This window comes from Crinia signifera, chromosome 2, assembly GCF_055691185.1.
Source record: "Crinia signifera chromosome 2, ASM5569118v1, whole genome shotgun sequence".
Classification (NCBI taxonomy): domain Eukaryota; kingdom Metazoa; phylum Chordata; class Amphibia; order Anura; family Myobatrachidae; genus Crinia; species Crinia signifera.
In genome coordinates, this window is record NC_139218.1 from 398770227 (window position 1) to 398792868 (window position 22642).

A 22642-nucleotide genomic window follows, 5' to 3' on the forward strand; every position below is an offset into this window, starting at 1 on the left:
CAGCCACTGATCTCATGCACATGACTAGACCTACTCCTGGTGGTGCGGCCCCTGATCTCCTCCACGTGGCTGTACCTACACCTGGTTCAGCAGCCACTGATCTCATCCACATGACTAGACCTACTCCTGGTGGTGCGGCCACTGATCTCCTCCACGTGGCTGTACAAACACCTGGTCCAGCAGCCACTGATCTCATCCACATGACTAGACCTACTCCTGGTGGTGCGGCCACTGATCTCCTCCACGTGGCTGTACCTACACCTGGTTCAGCAGCCACTGATCTCATCCACATGACTAGACCTACTCCTGGTGGTGCGGCCACTGATCTCCTCCACGTGGCTGTACATACACCTGGTCCAGCAGTCACTGATCTCATCCACATGACTAGACCTACTCCTGGTGGTGCGGCCACTGATCTCCTCCACGTGGCTGTACCTACACCTGGTTCAGCAGCCACTGATCTCATCCACATGACTAGACCTACTCCTGGTGGTGCGGCCACTGATCTCCTCCACGTGGCTGTACCTACACCTGGTTCAGCAGTCACTGATCTCATCCACATGACTAGACCTACTCCTGGTGGTGCGGCCACTGATCTCATCCACATGACTAGACCTACACCTGGTGGTGCGGCCACTGATCTCCTCCACGTGGCTGTACATACACCTGGTCCAGCAGCCACTGATCTCATCCACATTACTAAACCTACATCTGGTGGTGCTGCCACTGATCTCCTCCACGTGGCTGTACCTACACCTGGTCCAGCAGCCACTGATCTCCTCCACATGACTAGACCTACACCTGGTGGTGCGGCCACTGATCTCCTCCACGTGGCTGTACATACACCTGGTCCAGCAGCCACTGATCTCATCCACATTACTAAACCTACACCTGGTGGTGCTGCCACTGATCTCCTCCACATGACTAGACCTACTCCTGGTGGTGCGGCCACTGATCTCATCCACATGACTAGACCTACACCTGGTGGTGCGGCCACTGATCTCCTCCACGTAGCTGTACAAACACCTGGTCCAGCAGCCACTGATCTCATCCACATGACTAGACCTACTCCTGGTGGTGCGGCCACTGATCTCCTCCACATGACTAGACCTACACCTGGTGGTGCGGCCACTGATCTCCTCCACGTGGCTGTACAAACACCTGGTCCAGCAGCCACTGATCTCATCCACATGACTAGACCTACTCCTGGTGGTGCGGCCACTGATCTCCTCCACGTGGCTGTACATACACCTGGTCCAGCAGCCACTGATCTCATGCACATGACTAGACCTACTCCTGGTGGTGCGGCCCCTGATCTCCTCCACGTGGCTGTACCTACACCTGGTTCAGCAGCCACTGATCTCATCCACATGACTAGACCTACTCCTGGTGGTGCGGCCACTGATCTCCTCCACGTGGCTGTACAAACACCTGGTCCAGCAGCCACTGATCTCATCCACATGACTAGACCTACTCCTGGTGGTGCGGCCACTGATCTCCTCCACGTGGCTGTACCTACACCTGGTTCAGCAGCCACTGATCTCATCCACATGACTAGACCTACTCCTGGTGGTGCGGCCACTGATCTCCTCCACGTGGCTGTACATACACCTGGTCCAGCAGTCACTGATCTCATCCACATGACTAGACCTACTCCTGGTGGTGCGGCCACTGATCTCCTCCACGTGGCTGTACCTACACCTGGTTCAGCAGCCACTGATCTCATCCACATGACTAGACCTACTCCTGGTGGTGCGGCCACTGATCTCCTCCACGTGGCTGTACCTACACCTGGTTCAGCAGTCACTGATCTCATCCACATGACTAGACCTACTCCTGGTGGTGCGGCCACTGATCTCATCCACATGACTAGACCTACACCTGGTGGTGCGGCCACTGATCTCCTCCACGTGGCTGTACATACACCTGGTCCAGCAGCCACTGATCTCATCCACATTACTAAACCTACATCTGGTGGTGCTGCCACTGATCTCCTCCACATGACTAGACCTACTCCTGGTGGTGCGGCCACTGATCTCATCCACATGACTAGACCTACACCTGGTGGTGCGGCCACTGATCTCCTCCACGTAGCTGTACAAACACCTGGTCCAGCAGCCACTGATCTCATCCACATTACTAAACCTACACCTGGTGGTGCTGCCACTGATCTCCTCCACATGACTAGACCTACTCCTGGTGGTGCGGCCACTGATCTCCTCCACGTGGCTGTACATACACCTGGTCCAGCAGCCACTGATCTCATCCACAATACTAAACCTACACCTGGTGGTGCTGCCACTGATCTCCTCCACATGACTAGACCTACTCCTGGTGGTGCGGCCACTGATCTCATCCACATGACTAGACCTACACCTGGTGGTGCGGCCACTGATCTCCTCCACGTAGCTGTACAAACACCTGGTCCAGCAGCCACTGATCTCATCCACATGACTAGACCTACTCCTGGTGGTGCGGCCACTGATCTCCTCCACGTGGCTGTACCTACACCTGGTCCAGCAGCCACTGATCTCCTCCACATGACTAGACCTACACCTGGTGGTGCGGCCACTGATCTCCTCCACGTGGCTGTACATACACCTGGTCCAGCAGCCACTGATCTCATCCACATTACTAAACCTACACCTGGTGGTGCTGCCACTGATCTCCTCCACATGACTAGACCTACTCCTGGTGGTGCGGCCACTGATCTCATCCACATGACTAGACCTACACCTGGTGGTGCGGCCACTGATCTCCTCCACGTAGCTGTACAAACACCTGGTCCAGCAGCCACTGATCTCATCCACATGACTAGACCTACTCCTGGTGGTGCGGCCACTGATCTCCTCCACATGACTAGACCTACACCTGGTGGTGCGGCCACTGATCTCCTCCACGTGGCTGTACAAACACCTGGTCCAGCAGCCACTGATCTCATCCACATGACTAGACCTACTCCTGGTGGTGCGGCCACTGATCTCCTCCACGTGGCTGTACATACACCTGGTCCAGCAGCCACTGATCTCATGCACATGACTAGACCTACTCCTGGTGGTGCGGCCCCTGATCTCCTCCACGTGGCTGTACCTACACCTGGTTCAGCAGCCACTGATCTCATCCACATGACTAGACCTACACCTGGTGGTGCGGCCACTGATCTCCTCCACGTGGCTGTACAAACACCTGGTCCAGCAGCCACTGATCTCATCCACATGACTAGACCTACTCCTGGTGGTGCGGCCACTGATCTCCTCCACGTGGCTGTACCTACACCTGGTTCAGCAGCCACTGATCTCATCCACATGACTAGACCTACTCCTGGTGGTGCGGCCACTGATCTCCTCCACGTGGCTCAGATAACCACAAGATGCCATTAGGGAATAAGAATGCACAAACACCATCATATTAGAATGCACATTGCAGTGGTATCAGGCAGTGCAGGCGCAGGGAGCGACGTAACCTGCAGAGCTGACGCTCCGGCAATAACTCAGGACAATACACAGAGATAAATCAGGCAGCACCACCGGGCGGGATGTATTATCACATTAATAATGATAATAATGTGCTGTGCTCAGAGGAGATGTTCCAGTCGTCTCTGACTCTCCACAGTATATCTATAAGATACATTATCCAGCTTTTATATCCTAATAACTCAGCTCCAGATGGATTCTTCATTACCACTAATATATCCAAAGTACAAAAATGTGCTGCAATAATGCCCTAAATCAGCCAACACACAATAAAGATGGTCTTTATCCTGCGCTCATCCCGAGCTCGTGAGTCCTGGGGTGGGGGGTGTGTATACCTAATAGCTCCACTTCTGGGAGGTCGTTTATGTAGATTCCATGCTGTGCATGGAATCTACATAAACGACCTCCCAAAAATGGCCACCGCCTTCTAGGAAACAGACACTAGAGGTCCTACTAGACCTGGCTGTAGCATCTGTCAGGGGATGGCAACATGCCCAGCGCTACCCAAAAGTGCGGATTCCGGAAAAGCAACTGTGCGCTGAGCATTACCCTGGCAACAACCATGTAACCCCCTAACAACGAGCAAGAATCCCCTGGCAACAAGCATGTATCCCCTGGCAACAAGCACATATCCCCTGGCAACAAGCTTGTATCCCCTGGCAATTGGTACATAGGTAAGAGAAAATATAATCAATGTATGGGGGGGATATGTTACATCTGCCCCACCTGCAGTGCACATGGTTTTGCCCATTTTCAGAACAAATTTGTACTGCGACTAGATCTGAATAAGGGCCCTTGTGTAAGATGGGTAGCCTAGACCGTCAGGGGGGCTGGGACATTACACCGCGCACATCAGCTATCATGGCGCGCACCAGTCAAGCCAACGTCTTTGTCAGCAGCTGCTGGGAAATGGGCTTTGTCCTAAATCCCACCGGATTCCAGAGCACGGAGAGGAGAGCGCAGAACGCTTTTATCCAGCAATTATTTAGCGTCTAGTTAGAGTCGTACCGTAAGGTCGGCATTAACGACACTGCAGGAGCCTAAAGGAAAATTGGCGTCACGTGCGCACATCTCCCATTGCCGAAGACAAAGCGCTTTGTACATCCCATTGTCACCACGATGAAGCACCACTGAGAGCCTGATGGATGGGAGACAGGGAAAACGCGCGTGTCGCATCTCTCCTGCCCCTACAAGGCGCAGCAAAGCCTCCGCGAGCCGCTCTATCAGAGGAAGAAAGGTTAGCAGCTGAACAATAGCAATTCCAGGTGACGAGCTGCACATTACACTAATGGATGCATCCTGTCTCAGAGGGGGAGGGGGGGGGGGGCTTTTAATCCCTAGATATTAATTTTGCATTATGTAAGGAAGAATGGAATGAATAGAACTTGAAAGTGGCGTAGCAATGGGGAAGTTTCCGGAATCATGCGACAGACTGATTTCAGGCGTCCGCTGGCACATAAAGCGTCCGGCCCCTCCGCAGCGCACGGAACATTCTGTGATGCTAATTTGCAGCTAACAAAGACGGGATTTTAGAGCCCCCTACTCGCACGGTACGGGGAATATAATGCACTTGTGTTCTCCGCCGAAGTACACTCATTTTAATTTTCGGCAATGTAATTGCGATATCCTCATTAATGCTAATAACGGCTAAATCAGACACAATTGTTCTTACAGTTTACCGTGCAATTTGTAAGATTTGGGGGTGAAGGTAACACAATGTAAGTAGCACTTTGGGGGATTCTGGATAAACCTATTATAGGGAAAAAGGAAAAAAAGTTTTATTTTAAATAAAATACAAGTTATATCCACGATAATAAAAATGCGCGCGGGGGGGGGGGGGGGTGTGATATGGCGATGTCTGTGAGGGTGCAAAAGGTTTACGTGGATTTGGTAAGAGCCGGGCAGTGCGGACTGGCTGAGACATATGGGGGCCCTGGTGATAAAGAAGGGGTGTGGCTTTATATGGGAGGTGTGGCCACAAGGTGTGGATAAATTGAAAACGAAAAACCCTGACAGTACTATGGGGCCCATTTATTCAGAATTGCATTGCAAGATGCGATCATTACGGCGGCATGTATCATTCTAACGAGTTCGACAAACTGTCCCTCCTTCTGGGAAACACAAGGTCGAGCATTGCAGGAGCATCTGCTTCACAGTGACGTGGCTGGATGACCACATTGCTGACCCGCCAGTGTCCCTGCCAGGATTTGGTCTCTGCAGAGCTGATCGCTCCAAGGTTCTCTCAAGAAAACAAAGGGCGATGGCGTCTGCTTCTACATCAATGATAGATGATGCACCAATCATGCAGCCCTCACCTGGAGATGTTATGTATCAACTGCGAACCCTTCTATTCCCCCCAGGAATTTACCTCGATTGTCCTAGTGGGAGTGTACACCCCCCCCCCCCCCTGCCTGCGCAAAGGAAGCCCTGCCCAACCTGGCCACCAGCATATCTGACATGGAGCAGACTCTCTGTTCATAGTGGTGGGCGACTTCAACAGAACCAACCAAAGCCTGGAGCTACCGAAGTTTAAACAACAAGTCACGTGCCCCACCAGGGAAGGGCGTACCCTTGACCACTGCTACACCACCCTTAAGTCTGCCTTCCGGTCAATCTGCACTAGGACTATCTGACCACTGCCTCATCTACCTACTCCCTACCTATACGCAGGAGTTGAGAGCGGCTAAGCCTATCGTCAAGACAGTCAAGAAATGGACTAACGAAGCTAAGCTGAAACTCAAGTCCTGCCTCGACTGCACGGAATGGAGGGTCTTTGAAGCCTCGGCAAGTGACCTAACTGACATCCTACATAAGCTACTGTGAGGACATGTGAATACCCACCAAGACCTACCGCATCTTCAACAATAACAAGCCCTGGTTCAACGCCCAGCTCAGACAACTCCGCCGAGCCAAAGAGGAGGCCTACAGCAGCGGTGACAGAGCACAATACAACCGAGCCAGGAAAACCCTAACAAAAGAAATCAGGCTAGCAAAAAGGCGGTTCTCGGACAATCTGACAAATGACCTGTCCTCCAATAAACCAGTGGAAAGGAATGCAATCTATAACCAGCTACAAGAAAACACCAAAACCCACGCCATGTACCAAGACATAGCTGATTAGCTAAACAACTATTGCAGGTTTGAAAAAGTAGTCCCTTGCCAACCAAACCATACCCTCTGTGCTGCCCCAAATGTCAACAGCCAACTCCAGTCACTCCAGGTCACCCAAGAAGAGGTGGAGGAGATGTTCAAGAGGGCCAAACCAAGGAAAGCACCAGGTCCTGATGGGGTGTCACCATCTGCCCTGAGAGTATGCTCGAGTCAACTTGCCCCATATTCACCAGGATATTCAACAAATCACTGGAGCTACTTGAGGTTCTCTCCTGCCTGAAAAGCTCCACTACTGTTCCGGTCCCCAAGAAATCAACTATTACAAATCTGTAGACTACCGGCCAATAGCTCTGACGTTTATGATCATGAAAATGTTTGAGCGCCTGGTACTGAACCACCTGAAAGCTGTGACTCGCCACCAGTTAGACTCCCTCCAGTTCGCCTACCAATCTAATCGATGCATTGAGGACGCAGTCAACCTGGGCCTGCACTACATTCTGCAGCACCTGGATATGCCTGGTACCTATGCAAGGGTCCTGTATGTCGACTTCAGCTCGGTTTTCAACACAATCATCCCCAACATCCTCCACCTCAAACTACTCCGCCTTGGAGTCCCTTAAGCTACCTGTTCCTGGATTGTGGACTTCCTGACTGATGTAAAAGCGGGAGAATTCACCTCCCAAGTGCGGTCCATCAGCACAGGAAACCCCCACCCCTCTCACCCCTGCTCTTCTCCATGTACACCAACAAATGTACCTCAGAGGCGCAATCATTAAATATAATCAAATTTGCCAATGACTTGATGAGGCTAATGACACTACCATCATTGGCCTCATCAAGGATGGGGACAAATCGGCCTACAGACAAGAAGTGGACCGACTGGCCCGGTGGTGCAGCAGCAACCCACTCAAAACCGCTGAGATGGTAGTGGACATTAGAAAGAAGTCTGTTGGTGTTCCTCCACTAACAATGACAGTGCGGTGTTGCTTGTGGACACCTTTAAGTTCCTAGGAACCAAAATCTCCCGGGACCTTAAATGGGGGCTCAACACTGATACTATTGTTGGAAAAGCGCAGCAGAGGCTATTCTTCCTTAGGCAACTGAGGAAGTTCAACATCCCACAGAAGCTTCTGCTCCTATTCTACTCCGCAATTGTGGAGTCTGTACTGTGCTCCTCAATACTGGTCTGGTACAGCTCCGCCGGTTGTAGACCTTGTATTTAAACATCTGTTGACCCTTCAGTAGTCCTAGTGATACCCTGACCATTTTTATCCTGTATGTTTTTTACTTCTGGATGTGGAAGTCAAGAAAAGTTTTATGATCTACTTATCGTGTGGTCTGAAAGATACCTTTATGGGAGCATCCCAGCATTGATACTAGTGAGTTGGGTACGCATTATACGTTTACTTCGGTGGCACCCTACCCTCTTTCGGTGTATTCAAAGATACCTTGATGTGAGAGTATAACATCTACACACTGTGAGTTGGGGTACTAGTCAAGTTAAAAGATACCTTGATGTGTTTCACTGGTCATATCATTGATGTGAGTTGGGTACGCGATTCACTTCTAGAAACTATCAGGTGGAAGGAACAACTTCACAGCCTCCAATTGCCTACACGGGTGTCAACTGAATCTCTTTTGTATGGACAAACTTCCCTATATGCATTTTTGTCTCTATTTTTTTTCATGGACAAATATACATGAAAATCTGCCACAAGGATATATATGCTCCGTCTATTTGACGAATAGAAACATCCCACAAATTGAGGGAAGTATTGTGTATTGTCTTATAAGCGCTAGAAGGTTTCCACTTAAAACGTGTGTGATCTTTGATATACTGTACTCTTGGCCATATTGCATGAGAATCTTCTACCGTTGGGCATCTTGTTTACCCAAAAAATTGCATCTTTCTGAAACCGCCGGAACCCTGATTTGTAGGATCCCGCCGTTTTTTTTCCTGAACGAGATAAGGATTTAGTAAAGTTCCATCTGGATCGCAAATAACCCGGGAAGAGCTGAATTAATGAGTCATTGTTGGTTTAGCCCGTGCCCCGCGCACAATGTCAGAGCATCACACGTCTGCGTTATTTTTACCATCCACAAAGCAGGTTTTCAGTTTTTCGCAGTAAGGCGCGAAACCCTGGGTAGTGTTTATATCTCAGACACCAGGCGCAACCGTATCTCTTTGTCCTTTTCTGTAGGCCGGTAACAATAATCCGGCACCTCGCCGCTCTGCGTTCACCGGCAAATCTCCGATGCACCAGGCAGAATTCTTTCTCCTTCTTTATTTTAGATAAACTAAATCATTTCTGCCGGAGACCCGCAGCTTGGGGGGGAGGAGGGAGGGGGGGGGGGGTAAGGGGGAGCGAGATCGCAGTAACAAACAGACCTTTTATTTCCTTGTAAGAATAAATATCATGAGTGGAAATAATATTTGTGATATCTGTAAGGCGCAGAAATCCTGCAGCACCGGGAGATAAGTTATATACCAGCGGGGATAAGGATACACAAAGAGGATTGTAATAAGGGAAAGGTTGTGCGCAGTACCTACCACGTGGCCAGAAGCTGGATACCAAGTACAATAGGATACATTTATATATAACAGAAGGGGACTAGAAAGTGAGGGGGGGCTAAAAAAGACCCCACTGCCAGAGGCAAAATATGTCTTTGTGATAGATCCAAACGCCTCACTAAAAAATACACACACAGCAATGGAGGGATAGCGGTAAAGCCTGGGAATTCATTAGCAGTTTGCTAATCGGGAAAACATTATTACATCCCTCAGCCAGGTGCCGGGGCACTACAGTACTGTAAGAGAGGAGGAGGGTAATACAGGACAGAATTACACATTATTACATCCCTGAGCCAGGTGCCGGTGCACTACAGCACTGTAAGAGAGGAGGAGGGTGATACAGGACAGAATTACACAGTATTACATCCCTGAGCCAGGTGCCGGGGCACTACAGTACTGTAAGAGAGGAGGAGGGTGATACAGGACAGAATTACACATTATTACATCCCTGAGCCAGGTGCCGGGGCACTACAGCACTGTAAGAGAGGAGGAGGGTGATACAGGACAGAATTACACATTATTACATCCCTGAGCCAGGTGCCGGGGCACTACAGCACTGTAAGATAGGAGGAGGGTGATACAGGACAGAATTACACAGTATTACATCCCTGAGCCAGGTGCCGGGGCACTACAGCACTGTAAGATAGGAGGAGGGTGATACAGGACAGAATTACACAGTATTACATCCCTGAGCCAGGTGCCCGGGGCACTACAGCACTGTAAGATAGGAGGAGGGTGATACAGGACAGAATTACACAGGTGCCGGGGCACTACAGCACTGTAAGATAGGAGGAGGGTGATACAGGACAGAATTACACAGTATTACATCCCTGAGCCAGGTGCCGGGGCACTACAGCACTGTAAGAGAGGAGGAGGGTGATATAGGACAGAATTACACATTATTACATCCCTCAGCCAGGTGCCGGGGCACCACAGCACTGTAAGATAGGAGGAGGGTGATACAGGACAGAATTACACAGTATTACATCCCTGAGCCAGGGGCCGGGGCACTACAGCACTGTAAGAGAGGAGGAGGGTGATATAGGACAGAATTACACATTATTACATCCCTGAGCCAGGTGCCGGGGCACCACAGCACTGTAAGAGAGGAGGAGGGTGATACAGGACAGAATTACACATTATTACATCCCTCAGCCAGGTGCCGGGGCACTACAGCACTGTAAGAGAGGAGGAGGGTGATACAGGACAGAATTACACATTATTACATCCCTGAGCCAGGTGCAGGGGCACTACAGCACTGTAAGATAGGAGGAGGGTGATACAGGACAGAATTACACAGTATTACATCCCTGAGCCAGGTGCCGGGGCACTACAGCACTGTAAGAGAGGAGGAGGGTGATATAGGACAGAATTACACATTATTACATCCCTCAGCCAGGTGCCGGGGCACCACAGCACTGTAAGATAGGAGGAGGGTGATACAGGACAGAATTACACAGTATTACATCTCTGAGCCAGGTGCCGGGGCACTACAGCACTGTAAGAGAGGAGGAGGGTGATATAGGACAGAATTACACATTATTACATCCCTCAGCCAGGTGCCGGGGCACCACAGCACTGTAAGAGAGGAGGAGGGTGATACAGGACAGAATTACACATTATTACATCCCTCAGCTAGGTGCCGGGGCACTACAGCACTGTAAGAGAGGAGGAGGGTGATACAGGACAGAATTACACATTATTACATCCCTGAGCCAGGTGCCGGGGCACTACAGCACTGTAAGAGAGGAGGAGGGTGATACAGGACAGAATTACACATTATTACATCCCTGAGCCAGGTGCCGGGGAACTACAGCACTGTAAGAGAGGAGGGTGATACAGGACAGAATTACACATTTTTACATCCCTGAGCCAGGTGCCGGGGCACTACAGCACTGTAAGAGAGGAGGAGGGCGATACAGGACAGAATTACACATTATTACATCCCTGAGCCAGGTGCCGGGGCACTACAGTACTGTAAGAGAGGAGGGTAATACAGGACAGAATTACACAGGTGCCGGGGCACTACAGCACTGTAAGAGAGGAGGATGATACAGGACAGAATTACACATTTTTACATCCCTGAGCCAGGTGCCGGGGCACTACAGCACTGTAAGAGAGGAGGAGGGTGATACAGGACAGAATTACACATTATTACATCCCTGAGCCAGGTGCCGGGGCACTACAGTACTGTAAGAGAGGAGGGTAATACAGGACAGAATTACACAGGTGCCGGGGCACTACAGCACTGTAAGAGAGGAGGATGATACAGGACAGAATTACACATTTTTACATCCCTGAGCCAGGTGCCGGGGCACTACAGCACTGTAAGAGAGGAGGAGGGTGATACAGGACAGAATTACACATTATTACATCCCTGAGCCAGGTGCCGGGGCACTACAGTACTGTAAGAGAGGAGGGTAATACAGGACAGAATTACACAGGTGCCGGGGCACTACAGCACTGTCAGAGAGGAGGAGGGTGATACAGGACAGAATTACACAGTATTACATCCCTGAGCCAGGTGCCGGGGCACTACAGCACTGTCAGAGAGGAGGAGGGTGATACAGGACAGAATTACACAGTATTACATCCCTGAGCCAGGTGCCGGGGCACTACAGCACTGTCAGAGAGGAGGAGGGTGATACAGGACAGAATTACACATGATTAAATCCCAGCAAATTACAAGGTTAATTGAAGCTAACTACAAGAACAGTCAGTTCCCACCCATAGACTTCTATAGGGATTCCCTCGACTCACATTGACTCGCGTAATGCAGTGGAGGTGTTAGGGCTTTAGTACATGGTGCATAATCTATTAGGATGCTATTGTGGGGCATATAGTGAATAACTGCGATGATCAAGCGTCTCTCTAGAAGTAATGGAACAGGGGCCCCTTCAGTATGTTGCTATGGGGCATCCTATGCACAATAAAGGAGGCATTTTCAAACCACCAGTATCCACAGCAGCCCGAAGCGTGGCGAGCGCAGTGTGCCCTGCGAGGGGATGTGTTAAGCGTCTTCCCGACCTGTTCATACCCCCACTATCTACGTCGGTGTGGAGTCGTTTTTAAAAAGTGTGGCGAGCGCAGCGAGCCACCGAGCCCGAAGCGTGGCGAGCGGACGCGGAACACATGTGAAGTAATCCGCGTCCCCTCTCGGGGCTCATTACGCTCGCCACGCTTCGGGCTAGGTGGCTCGCTGCGCTCGCCACACGTTTTACAATCAACTCCACACCGACGTGGATAGTGGGGGGGATAGTGGGGGGGATAGTGGGGGTGTTTCAGGAACACATCTGACATAGACGCTGGCTACGCGGCCGCGGTAACACTACGCTGATTCTGACAGGGACGCTCGCGGGAACACTACGCTACTTCTGACTGACTACACTAACTACGCTGGCTCTGACTACTACGCTAACTATGCTGGCCGCGGGAACACTACTCTGATTCTGACAGCGCCACTAAACTAACTACGTACTGGGCACCCGGCTAATACACAAGTACCAAAATCTCCTGGCCTGGACTAAATACACCCTAGGATACTAAAAGAAATGAGTTCTGTCACAGCACTACCATTATATCTGATATTCGGGGAATCAATAAGCTCGGGGATGGTACAAAGGGACTGGCGCATAGCTAACCTAGTACCAATATGGGAGAAAGGTAGCAAAACTAACCCTGAAAATTATAGATCGGTCAGCCTTCCATCAATTGTGGGGAAAATATTAGAAGGAATAATAAGAGATAGGATCCAACATTTCTTAGAACAGGAGAAGGTGATTAGTAAGGCTCAGCATGGGTTCCTCAAAAATAGATCATGTCAGACTAATTTTATTAGCTTCTATGAGGAAGTCAGTATGGGGCTGGACTTATTGACACAGTGCCTCATAAAAGGTTATTAATGAAACTAGATAATTTAGGGTTAGGGGATAAAATTTGTAATTGGATTAAAAACTGGTTGCACAATTGGGGACAGAGAGTGTGGTGGTAAATGGCATACATTCCAGCTGGGGTAAGGTCCACAGTGGAGTCCCGCAAGGTTCAATATTGGGACCCACCTTGTTTAATATATTCATTAATTAAATAGGAAGTCACATAGTTAGTAAAATTGCAATATTTGCAGAAGACATGAAATTGAGTAAGGAAATTAACTCAGGAGAGGATGTGGAAACACTACAAAGTGACTTAAATAAACTAGAAAGCTGGGCGGAAAGGTGGAAAAAGCAGTTTAACGTTGATAAATGTAATGTAATTCATTATGGAAACAAAAATGAACAAGCTACTTATAGGTTAAATTGAGTTATTATAGGGAATTCTGCTGTAGAGAAGGACTTGGGGGTCATCATAGATGATAAATTGGGTAATAGTGCACACAGCTCAAGTGAAGCAGCAAAAGCAAAACGGACACTTAAAAGGGGAATGGATTCTAGGGATGCCAATGTGATAGTGCCTCTTTACAAGGCATTGGTGAGACCACACTTGGAATACTGTGTTCAGTTCTGGGCACCGCACCTTAAAAAGGACATAAATGAATTGGATCAGGTACAGAGAAGGGCGACTAAGCTAGTAAAAGGTCTTGAATCACTAGAATACATAGATAGGTTATACCAGGCTGAATATGTTTTCACTGGAGAAATGGAGGTTGAGAGGTGATATGATTGGTATGTTCACATACAGGATTGGGAATCATATGGAACTGGGAGATGATTGGTCAGTAACATGCCTATACTTAGGACACGCGGGCATGTACCGAGGCTCGAGGAAAAGAAATTCCGTACTGAAATAAGAAGAGGATTCTTCACCATTAGAGCAGTAACATTCTGGAACTCATTGCCAGTGGGGTGGTTACAGCAACTACTGTCACTGAATATACAACAAAACTGGATGCAGCCACTAAGGGAATCCTATAGATGTGACTTACTCACGTCAGTAGTTACAGGTGAGATAGGTTGGACTCGATGGACTAACGTCTTTTTTCAGCCTTAATTACTATGTTACTATGACATGTTCCAGAGCCGCGTTGGCTTGCAACCCACCTGTCCGCGTCCCTAGTAAACACGCTGCTCCGCACAGCGCCTCTGCTAACTCCATAACAGAATTATATGTTATTATTCCTAATCTGCAGTAATTGGTTCAGTGCAAATAACACTTTCCAAAAGGCTTTGGGGTCAGTGCTTGTCATCGCTAATCCCTCTGTGTTTAGACTACCAGTGAAATTGTAAATTTCATCATTGAATTAACAATGATTACTGCTGCTAATTAACTTCTTTCATTTCACAGTCCTCTGTACCGGCTATTAGCAGCTCAGGAAGCGACGCGGGTGCCAGTTCTCATGTCAACTTGTAAAATAAACTTTACAGCATGTTTAAAAGTGTTTAAGAAGCCGACACCCGGGTGCAGGCTGTATAGAGAGCAATCAGCTGACCGGAGAGAGTCATGTGACGAGAACAGATCCGGGTCATGTGACCTCCGCCGTTTATATGTAAATACTTTGTAATGTTGTATGCTCTTTATAGGTTGTAGAATACAGTACTCACATACTGAATCACTTTAATTTGCAGAGATGCAGCGTCCAGGTCATACAGCTCACCTGTAATACAGACAGAAAGCTATGTAAGGACAAGCATGCGTGCAGGTCATATGTAACATACAACTGTGCTGATTCAGACGGACAAAACCATGCTGCAATGCAGGTGTGGCAGATGTAACAGGTGCAGAGAGAGTTAGATTTGGGGGAGTTATATTGTTTCTGTGCAGAATAAATACTGGCTGCATTATTCTTACACTGCAATTTAGATTTCAGTTTGAACATACCCCACTCAAATCTAACGCTCTCGGCACATGTTGCATCTGCCCCCTGCAGTGCAGCATGGTTTTGTCGATTTACACAACCTGCAGCCTTGCTAACAGATTTGAATCAGGCGCATAGTACAGAAACCTTGTCCTTATTCCTAATACCCTAACACACCTTCCCTCTCACCCTAGTACCTGAACCTAGGAAGAGGCACCTGGGTATTAGGGTAACCTTCCCTGCACACCCAGCTCCTATATACTGTGCGCTGTACAACACCTCTGTGACTAGGGATAGAAGGCATCTTACATTATGCACCCAGCCAACGCCGGAACATCACGGAATATAATATGATACTGAAATATTAAAACATAATTTTTATTTAAATTGCAAGAATGAAATAAACTTATAGTAGAAAGAGGGAAAGAATGAAAGTATAAAAAATGCAGCGCACCGGCGGCGCAATAATGTATATAATTTATTAATGCAATTTTATACCGTTTTTATATATTAAACTGTCATTATTCTACTAGAGAATTTTAAAGAGATAAAAAGTATCACTTTTCTTTATTGTAGAGTTTACATGACGCTGGCATGCGCACACTGTGGGCTTTCCGTAGCACCGTTGAAAAGCTTAATCTGTACACAAATAATAAGCTGGTGAAAAAAATAACATAGCATAATACGGTACTGCCTAGTAGTATATATTATGTACTGTTGTTACTGGGCTGCAGGGGTGGGACAGTACTACCTAGTAGTAAATACTGTATCAGGCACTGTAGTAACAGGGCTGCCAGGTAGGCACGGTACTGTACTACCTAGTAGTATAGATTATGTACTGTAGTAACGTAGCTGCGGGAGAAACAAGGTACTGTTCTACCTAGTAGTATAGATTATCTACTGTAGTAACATAGCTGCGGGAGAAACAAGGTACTGTACTACCTAGTAGTATATATTATGTCCTGTAGTAACCGGGCTGCGGGGAGGCACGGTGCGGTACTATCTTGTAGTATACATCCTATACTGTAGTAATGGGGGAGGTACTGTACTATCTAGTAGTATATATATATATATCATGTCATGTAGTAACCGGCTGCGGAGGAGGCACGGTACTACCTTGTAGTATACATTATATAATGTAGTAATGGGGCTGTGGGGAGGTACTGTACTACCTAGTACTATATATCATGTACTGTAGTAACAGGGCTGTGAGGGAGGCACGGTACGGTACTACCTACTACTATATATCATGTCCTGTAGTAACAGGGCTGTGAGGGAGGCACGGTATGGTACTACCTAGTACTATATATCATGTACTGTAGTAACAGGGCTGTGGGGGAGGCACTGTATGGTACTACCTAGTACTATATATCATGTACTGTAGTAACTGGGCTGCGGGGGAGGCACGGTACGGTACTACCTAGTACTATATATCATGTACTGTAGTAACAGGGCTGTGGGGGAGGCATGGTACGGTACTACCTTGTAGTATATTGCATGTACTGTAGTAACAGGGCTGTGAGGGAGGCATGGTACGGTACTACCTACTACTATATATCATGTACTGTAGTAACTGGGCTGCGGGGAGGCACGGTACGGTACTACCTTGTAGTATATATCATGTACTGTAGTAACTGGGCTGCGGGGGAGGCATGGTACAGTACTACCTACTACTATATATCATGTACTGTAGTAACAGGGCTGTGAGGGAGGCACGGTATGGTACTACCTAGTACTATATATCATGTACTGTAGTAACAGGGCTGTGGGGGAGGCACTGTATGGTACTACCTAGTACTATATATCATGTACTGTAGTAACTGGGCTGCGGGGGAGGCACGGTATGGTACTACCTAGTACTATATATCATGTACTGTAGTAACAGGGCTGTGGGGGAGGCATGGTACGGTACTACCTTGTAGTATATTGCATGTACTGTAGTAACAGGGCTGTGAGGGAGGCATGGTACGGTACTACCTACTACTATATATCATGTACTGTAGTAACTGGGCTGCGGGGAGGCACGGTACGGTACTACCTTGTAGTATATATCATGTACTGTAGTAACTGGGCTGCGGGGGAGGCATGGTACAGTACTACCTACTACTATATATCATGTACTGTAGTAACAGGGCTGTGAGGGAGGCACGGTATGGTACTACCTAGTAATACTGTATATATCATGTCCTGTAGTAAGAGGCTGCGGGGGAAGGTACTTACCACATAACTGGAGGATCTTCCGGTCCAGATCATCATAGTCGTCACTCTGGGCGGGTTCGGCTTTGACCAGTGACTTCTCGGAGGAGCCCGCTGACAGACTGACTTGCGGCCAAGGCTGTAACTTCTGCACCGCCAGCACCCGTTTACACGCCACCACCATCTGCGAACAAGATTAATATTTGCCATTATTGCCAAGGAACCATATAATTCCCAGACTGCACCTCCTGAGGACCAGAGACTCCTTAATAAGAATGTTGTTGTTCTCCGGGGAGGCTGATCACATAAAATGTGCTGTGGCGGCACAAGTAGTGGCACGGCACCCATGATAGGACAACTATCCCTGGCGGTGTGCCACTGCTGTACAGGTTAAGATTTGCCATAAGGCGAGAACGATAATGAAGACATTTAATAGGATGAGATTTTTAGTCATTTATAAATTCGCCCATTACCGCACTTTTAAAATCGCATTTGTTGCCGCAAATTCGCATATTTAATGAGGTGCGTATTCCGGGCAAAAAAGTGTGATTAAGTGCGATAATGTGCGATTTTTAGTCATGAAAATGTGCGATTTTTAGGCATGAAAATGTGCAAATTTGAGGAAATGTGCGAATCTGTGTTAAAACAAACAAAAAATTGAAAAAAAAAAAACTTTTACACATTTTTAAGACAGGACCATGCACAGATCTCAATGATCTGTGCAGGGTTCTGGCCAATTCTCCTGTCAGAAGCTGGTCTGCATATGTGGCGAATTTTAGACACATTTTCCCGATTTCGCATCTCATGAAATATGCGATTTGTATTTTTCAATGGGAAAAAATCTGGATGTGAGTTCCGGCACTTTCAGAATTTGCGATTTCGCTGCAAAATCGTAAATTTTTTGCCGTTTTCCGCATCTCATTAAATATGCGAATCCGTTGGACGTTTTTGGCGAAAAAAATCGCCAAAATCACATTTTCGCATTTCATTAAATGTCACCGCACAAGTTCTGTGAAGAGCTGAAATCATTCCCCGCAGGTGCAGCAGCATTGATTTCCCTATTCGTTACATGTAACAGGCATCATACTCGCAAAACTCACTTCTATAAGTTTGTTTTGAACTTTTTACGCATCAATTACTGGATGTAAAATGTTATGTTTTTGCATATTGGGCCTGATTCAGTTTTGTTAGCAACAAAACACAACTGGGCCAAACCCTGCTGCACTGCAGGTGGGGCAGATGTAATATGTGCAAACTCTATCTCTGCACTCTATCTGCCCCACCTGCAGTGCAGCATGGTTTTGCCCTTTTGCAAAGCTGATTCAGGCCCGTAGACAGTGAGGAATGAGGCAAGTAACTAAACATTAATGAACACAGAAAGTCCGCTATAACTATTGGGAACGCAGAATAATCTGCAGCTCCGGTAGCTGGAACTATAGCGAGCGCTCGCTATCAGAGAACGGATAGATAAGCGCATAGACGGCTGAATCCTCTATTCTACCTCCAGCGAGATAAAGGGAACGCTCCCCAGATATATCTCCCCGGCGCAGATACGCGGTGTCCCATTGGGGGTCCCTATATCAGATCGGGGATAATTAACAAGTTTGCGCACATCCTCCTGCTCGCTTGCATTTGATTATCCTGTCAGTCTGCTGCGTCAGAGGAAAACTGATTAACTCTTATCTCATGAAATGTTAATTTCTTCCTTGGTTCCCAGAGATGCAGGCTTTCGTACTTACCAATACGCTCAGGGTATTACGGGGGGTGTCTCTGTGAGGGCAGAATAGGAACCTCAAGAAACAAATCATGCTTTCAGCTGTCCCGGTTCAGGGGCTGGAAGTCTTCATTCTTGGGTACTATGCCACTATCCTAGCCGCGGATACTGTTGGGCACGGTGTCCTGGCCACTTCAGGGGTGTTATTTATAAAGGGATTTTAGGACAGCCTAACACTTTAGAAGCACTAAGCAAGGTCTAAGTGACGCATTTCACACCCTGTTCTAATTCTTGTCTATGGCTGATTATATGAATACTTCTTATGCAGCACCCCTGAGAAATAAATGTGGGTTCTTCTACAGTATCATTTTCTCTTAATTCCACCTGGGGGCGCTGTTTCACTGATCCATGACCACATTTACAACAATCGCACTGGGAGTGCACAGTGTAACATTTTGTGTCACCTTGCACAGAATATGGCCCCTCCCAAAAACTACAATTATATGTACAGTAAGTGAGGGGAAGAATAAGAAGAGGTGCAAAATGCAGATGCGTAAATGTCCCAAAAGGGTAAAACGTGTCTCACAGGAGCAGCGATACCTCCTTTATCCCTTACAGAAAGCAAAAATGTAATACTGATCATGTTAGAGAACCGTATAAGTGTAAGGAGCGCGATGCTAGAAAATACAATACCCAGCATGCCTGAGCAGTGAGATGGAAGGATGAAACAAAGCTTCTCAAACTGTACGTTATAAGGGCAAGACAAAACGAAAAATGTGGTAGTTGAAAGCTGGCAACCCAAAGCAGCCTGGCCGAAACGCGTTGGCCCTTCCACTTTGCTCTTACATCCAGTTTCTCCAATACCTTTCTACTTAGCATCCAGCATACTAGCACTAGATACTTGGCACTATGAAATGTATGAAATCCACAGATCTTCAGGTCCATAAGTCGAAAAATATACATGGTCCAATAGATTTTTGGGTGCTGAAGTCGATAAAAATACAAAGAAAAAGTCCATCACTTCTCAATTTCCAAAAAAAATAAATGTTATAATGCTGTTATATGTTATAATGCTATTAATTTGTCTACTGTTAAGGATATATTGTACCTATTTTAATTATGGCCTATTTGGTTATTAAAGTTGTTATCATCTGACTAAGGACTACTGTATTGTTTTTGGAACAAAAAGCAGATCCGAACATACATCTGGAAACTACTCCTAATTTTCCAGGCATATTTGGCTGAAGCCTGGGCAGGGGGTGCCCTGGAGGGGTACCCCTTTATTGTCTGACCAGTCAGAGGTTAATCCTTTGGCCTGGGGAACTTGTATAAAAAGTTTCCCCCAGCTGTGACATTAACCTCCTGGCTGTTTGGGCCCGGCGCTGATTGTCAAAATACGGGGGACTCCTATTCATTTTGTCCCCCGGATTTTGAGAACCAGGACTGGCCCATGAGCCTGGTTTTGGTTATAGAAATAGAGGTGGACCCCAACTTGTTTGCCCTTTTTGTATTTCTACAACCAAGGCCGACTGTGGGGGTTATTTTGGATACGAATACTAATGGACGGCTACAACATCGGAAAATACAAATCAGGAGAATACGGCAGATTTGTACATTTGCCCTATTCACGATTCGTATTTTGGCCAAAATATGGCCGACGCAGTTGTATCCATTCGTACCTGGGATCAGCTGAAATTTACTAAGATGCCAGATGTTAGTAAATTTCCCCTATTGTCTGTTTGCCCACCGCAGATCAGAATGGATAACGCAACTGTCACTGTATCGTTTTATTGTAGTCTTGAACCTCCGCCTCTCTTGTGCTTAGCCAAACATGTGCACAGGGTTTAGTAGACATTGTTGCTACGTGTATCAGCTTCTCCATCTCATCAGGAAGGGTGACCTCTGCCGGGCCCTGCAAAGAGCCTCCACCTGAGAAGTCAGCAGGGCCCCAGTGGAGGAACTGGCCTGAAGAGCAGCAAAGGGGTAGGGAAGAACCCAACTCTGAGGTGGTTTACCAGCCCCCACCCCTCCAGGTGCAGAGGTGGTGGCTGGGGTCACACTAGCTGTGTATGGAGTGGACTCTGCGCTGCATCTGCAGTGTAACGCATTTACAGCCCACTGCTGTCCATGCACGCGGCTCCGAGTGCACTGTTATACCAGCAGGGCCTCCCACCACAGTCTTGCTTGTGCTCGCTGTACGTTGATTACATTATTTTGACAACGTAATTCTTAATTATGTTGCTGCAATTTTCATCATTTGCATTTTTCACAGTTTTTCTTCCCCTGATTGGACACTGACGGCCTCATTTGTTTTTATTGCATTTACTGCTGAATTCAGGGAGAAAAGGGAGAAACTGTGGCTGTAATTAGGAGCGTCATGAAGCTGTTACGTGTATAATCAATTATGATGTTTTTTGGGGTTTTTCTTTTGCTTGCAGAATAAATATTTAGTCTTTTTCGGATGGTGGCTGTATTCCCTTTCTGTGGGCATCTTGTTTATAGCATCTGAGACGCTGCCCCACCGAATAACTGCCCCCCACCTGCCGCCGAATCCCCTCGGTACCATGTGAGAGGATGTGTACGAGAACACACCCCCTCGCATGCCTCCGCTAGCAGGGGTAATCATGCGATAATCGCCGGCCAATGATTGATTTATTCGGCCTTCGCAAAGAGAAGTCTCTGGCAGGCATCAGCCCACCCGCATACCCCAGGGAACACCGAGCGTTTACATAGGGACGCCCAGAAACTGTACCGCCACCATCCAACACCGGCCCTCCCTGCCCGTAAACTCGCCAATGCCGTTCATTGCCGAGGTCCGCACATGCACAGATACAGGCATGCGCAGACCCCCAAACATCGGAACGTGGAAGAAATCGATCCGTTCCAAATGAACCTGATTGAGGGCCTGGGTGTCTGTTCCTTCAGAGCCAATATTAGGCAGACTACCAAACTGACTAAGGACTAATGGATGTTGTGCCTCATGCCTCAGAGATGCTAGTGTATGCTGTGTGCACCCTGTGGGCGGGAATCTCTAAACAAAAAATGCGGTAAAACCCCCATTATCGGGGGTTTTACCGCATTGTGGGATGCACTAAAGACCCACCGCTAAGTTGCCCCATAGAAGCCTATGGGCTTCTACTGTGACCCGATGCCGCCACCAAGAGACCCCTGCCGCCCCACGCAGACCCCTGCCGCCCCGCACGGACCCCTGCCAACCCCCCTCGCCTGTGTCTGGGCAGAACGGCGCTGTGCTGCCCGGACCAGTGACCTCCTCCTCTCTGCACTGTAAATCCTCTTCCGGGTGCAGGGAGGAGGAGGGGAGCCCGCCTGCAGCACTCAGCCGGGTGAGGGAAGGAGAGGGGAGCCACCGGGACCTGCTGCACATCACCGGCCAGATCACAAAGGACAGCTCTTAACTAGAGAGCTGTCCTTTGCCATAGTTATTGCATATGTTAGTGCATATGCGATAATTATGTCTGCTGTAGCCGGCGATGTGCAGCCGCAAATGTTAGAGAATCCCGCCCTGTGTGTGCCAGGTAGGCTGTATATATATATATATATATATATATATACAGTATATATATATATATATATATATATATATATATATGCTACAGAATAGTGACACTTCAGTACCACCATGTGCAACACACCCTACAACCACAACATCATCATCAACTAACACTATCACCTCCAACCACAACATCACACCATCATCACCACCAACTGCACCTTCACAACATGTATCCGCATCAACTAACTGCACCACCACCCACTGCACCATC

The 22642-nt window shown here is 47.9% G+C and overlaps 1 protein-coding gene across 4 annotated transcripts in view; it reads right to left on the reverse strand.

The window, feature by feature from the left end:
• Positions 1–22642, reverse strand: part of PDE2A (phosphodiesterase 2A) — a 527715-nt gene that overhangs the window by 92335 nt on the left and 412738 nt on the right. For all 4 annotated transcript variants that reach the window (XM_083170538.1, XM_083170534.1, XM_083170536.1 and 1 more), the window contains 2 exons: positions 17168–17327; positions 14694–14746 (listed from right to left, as the gene is read on the reverse strand). In XM_083170538.1, the coding sequence (XP_083026664.1) occupies positions 14694–14746; positions 17168–17327 (213 nt within the window). The remainder of the gene's footprint in view (positions 1–14693; positions 14747–17167; positions 17328–22642) is intronic.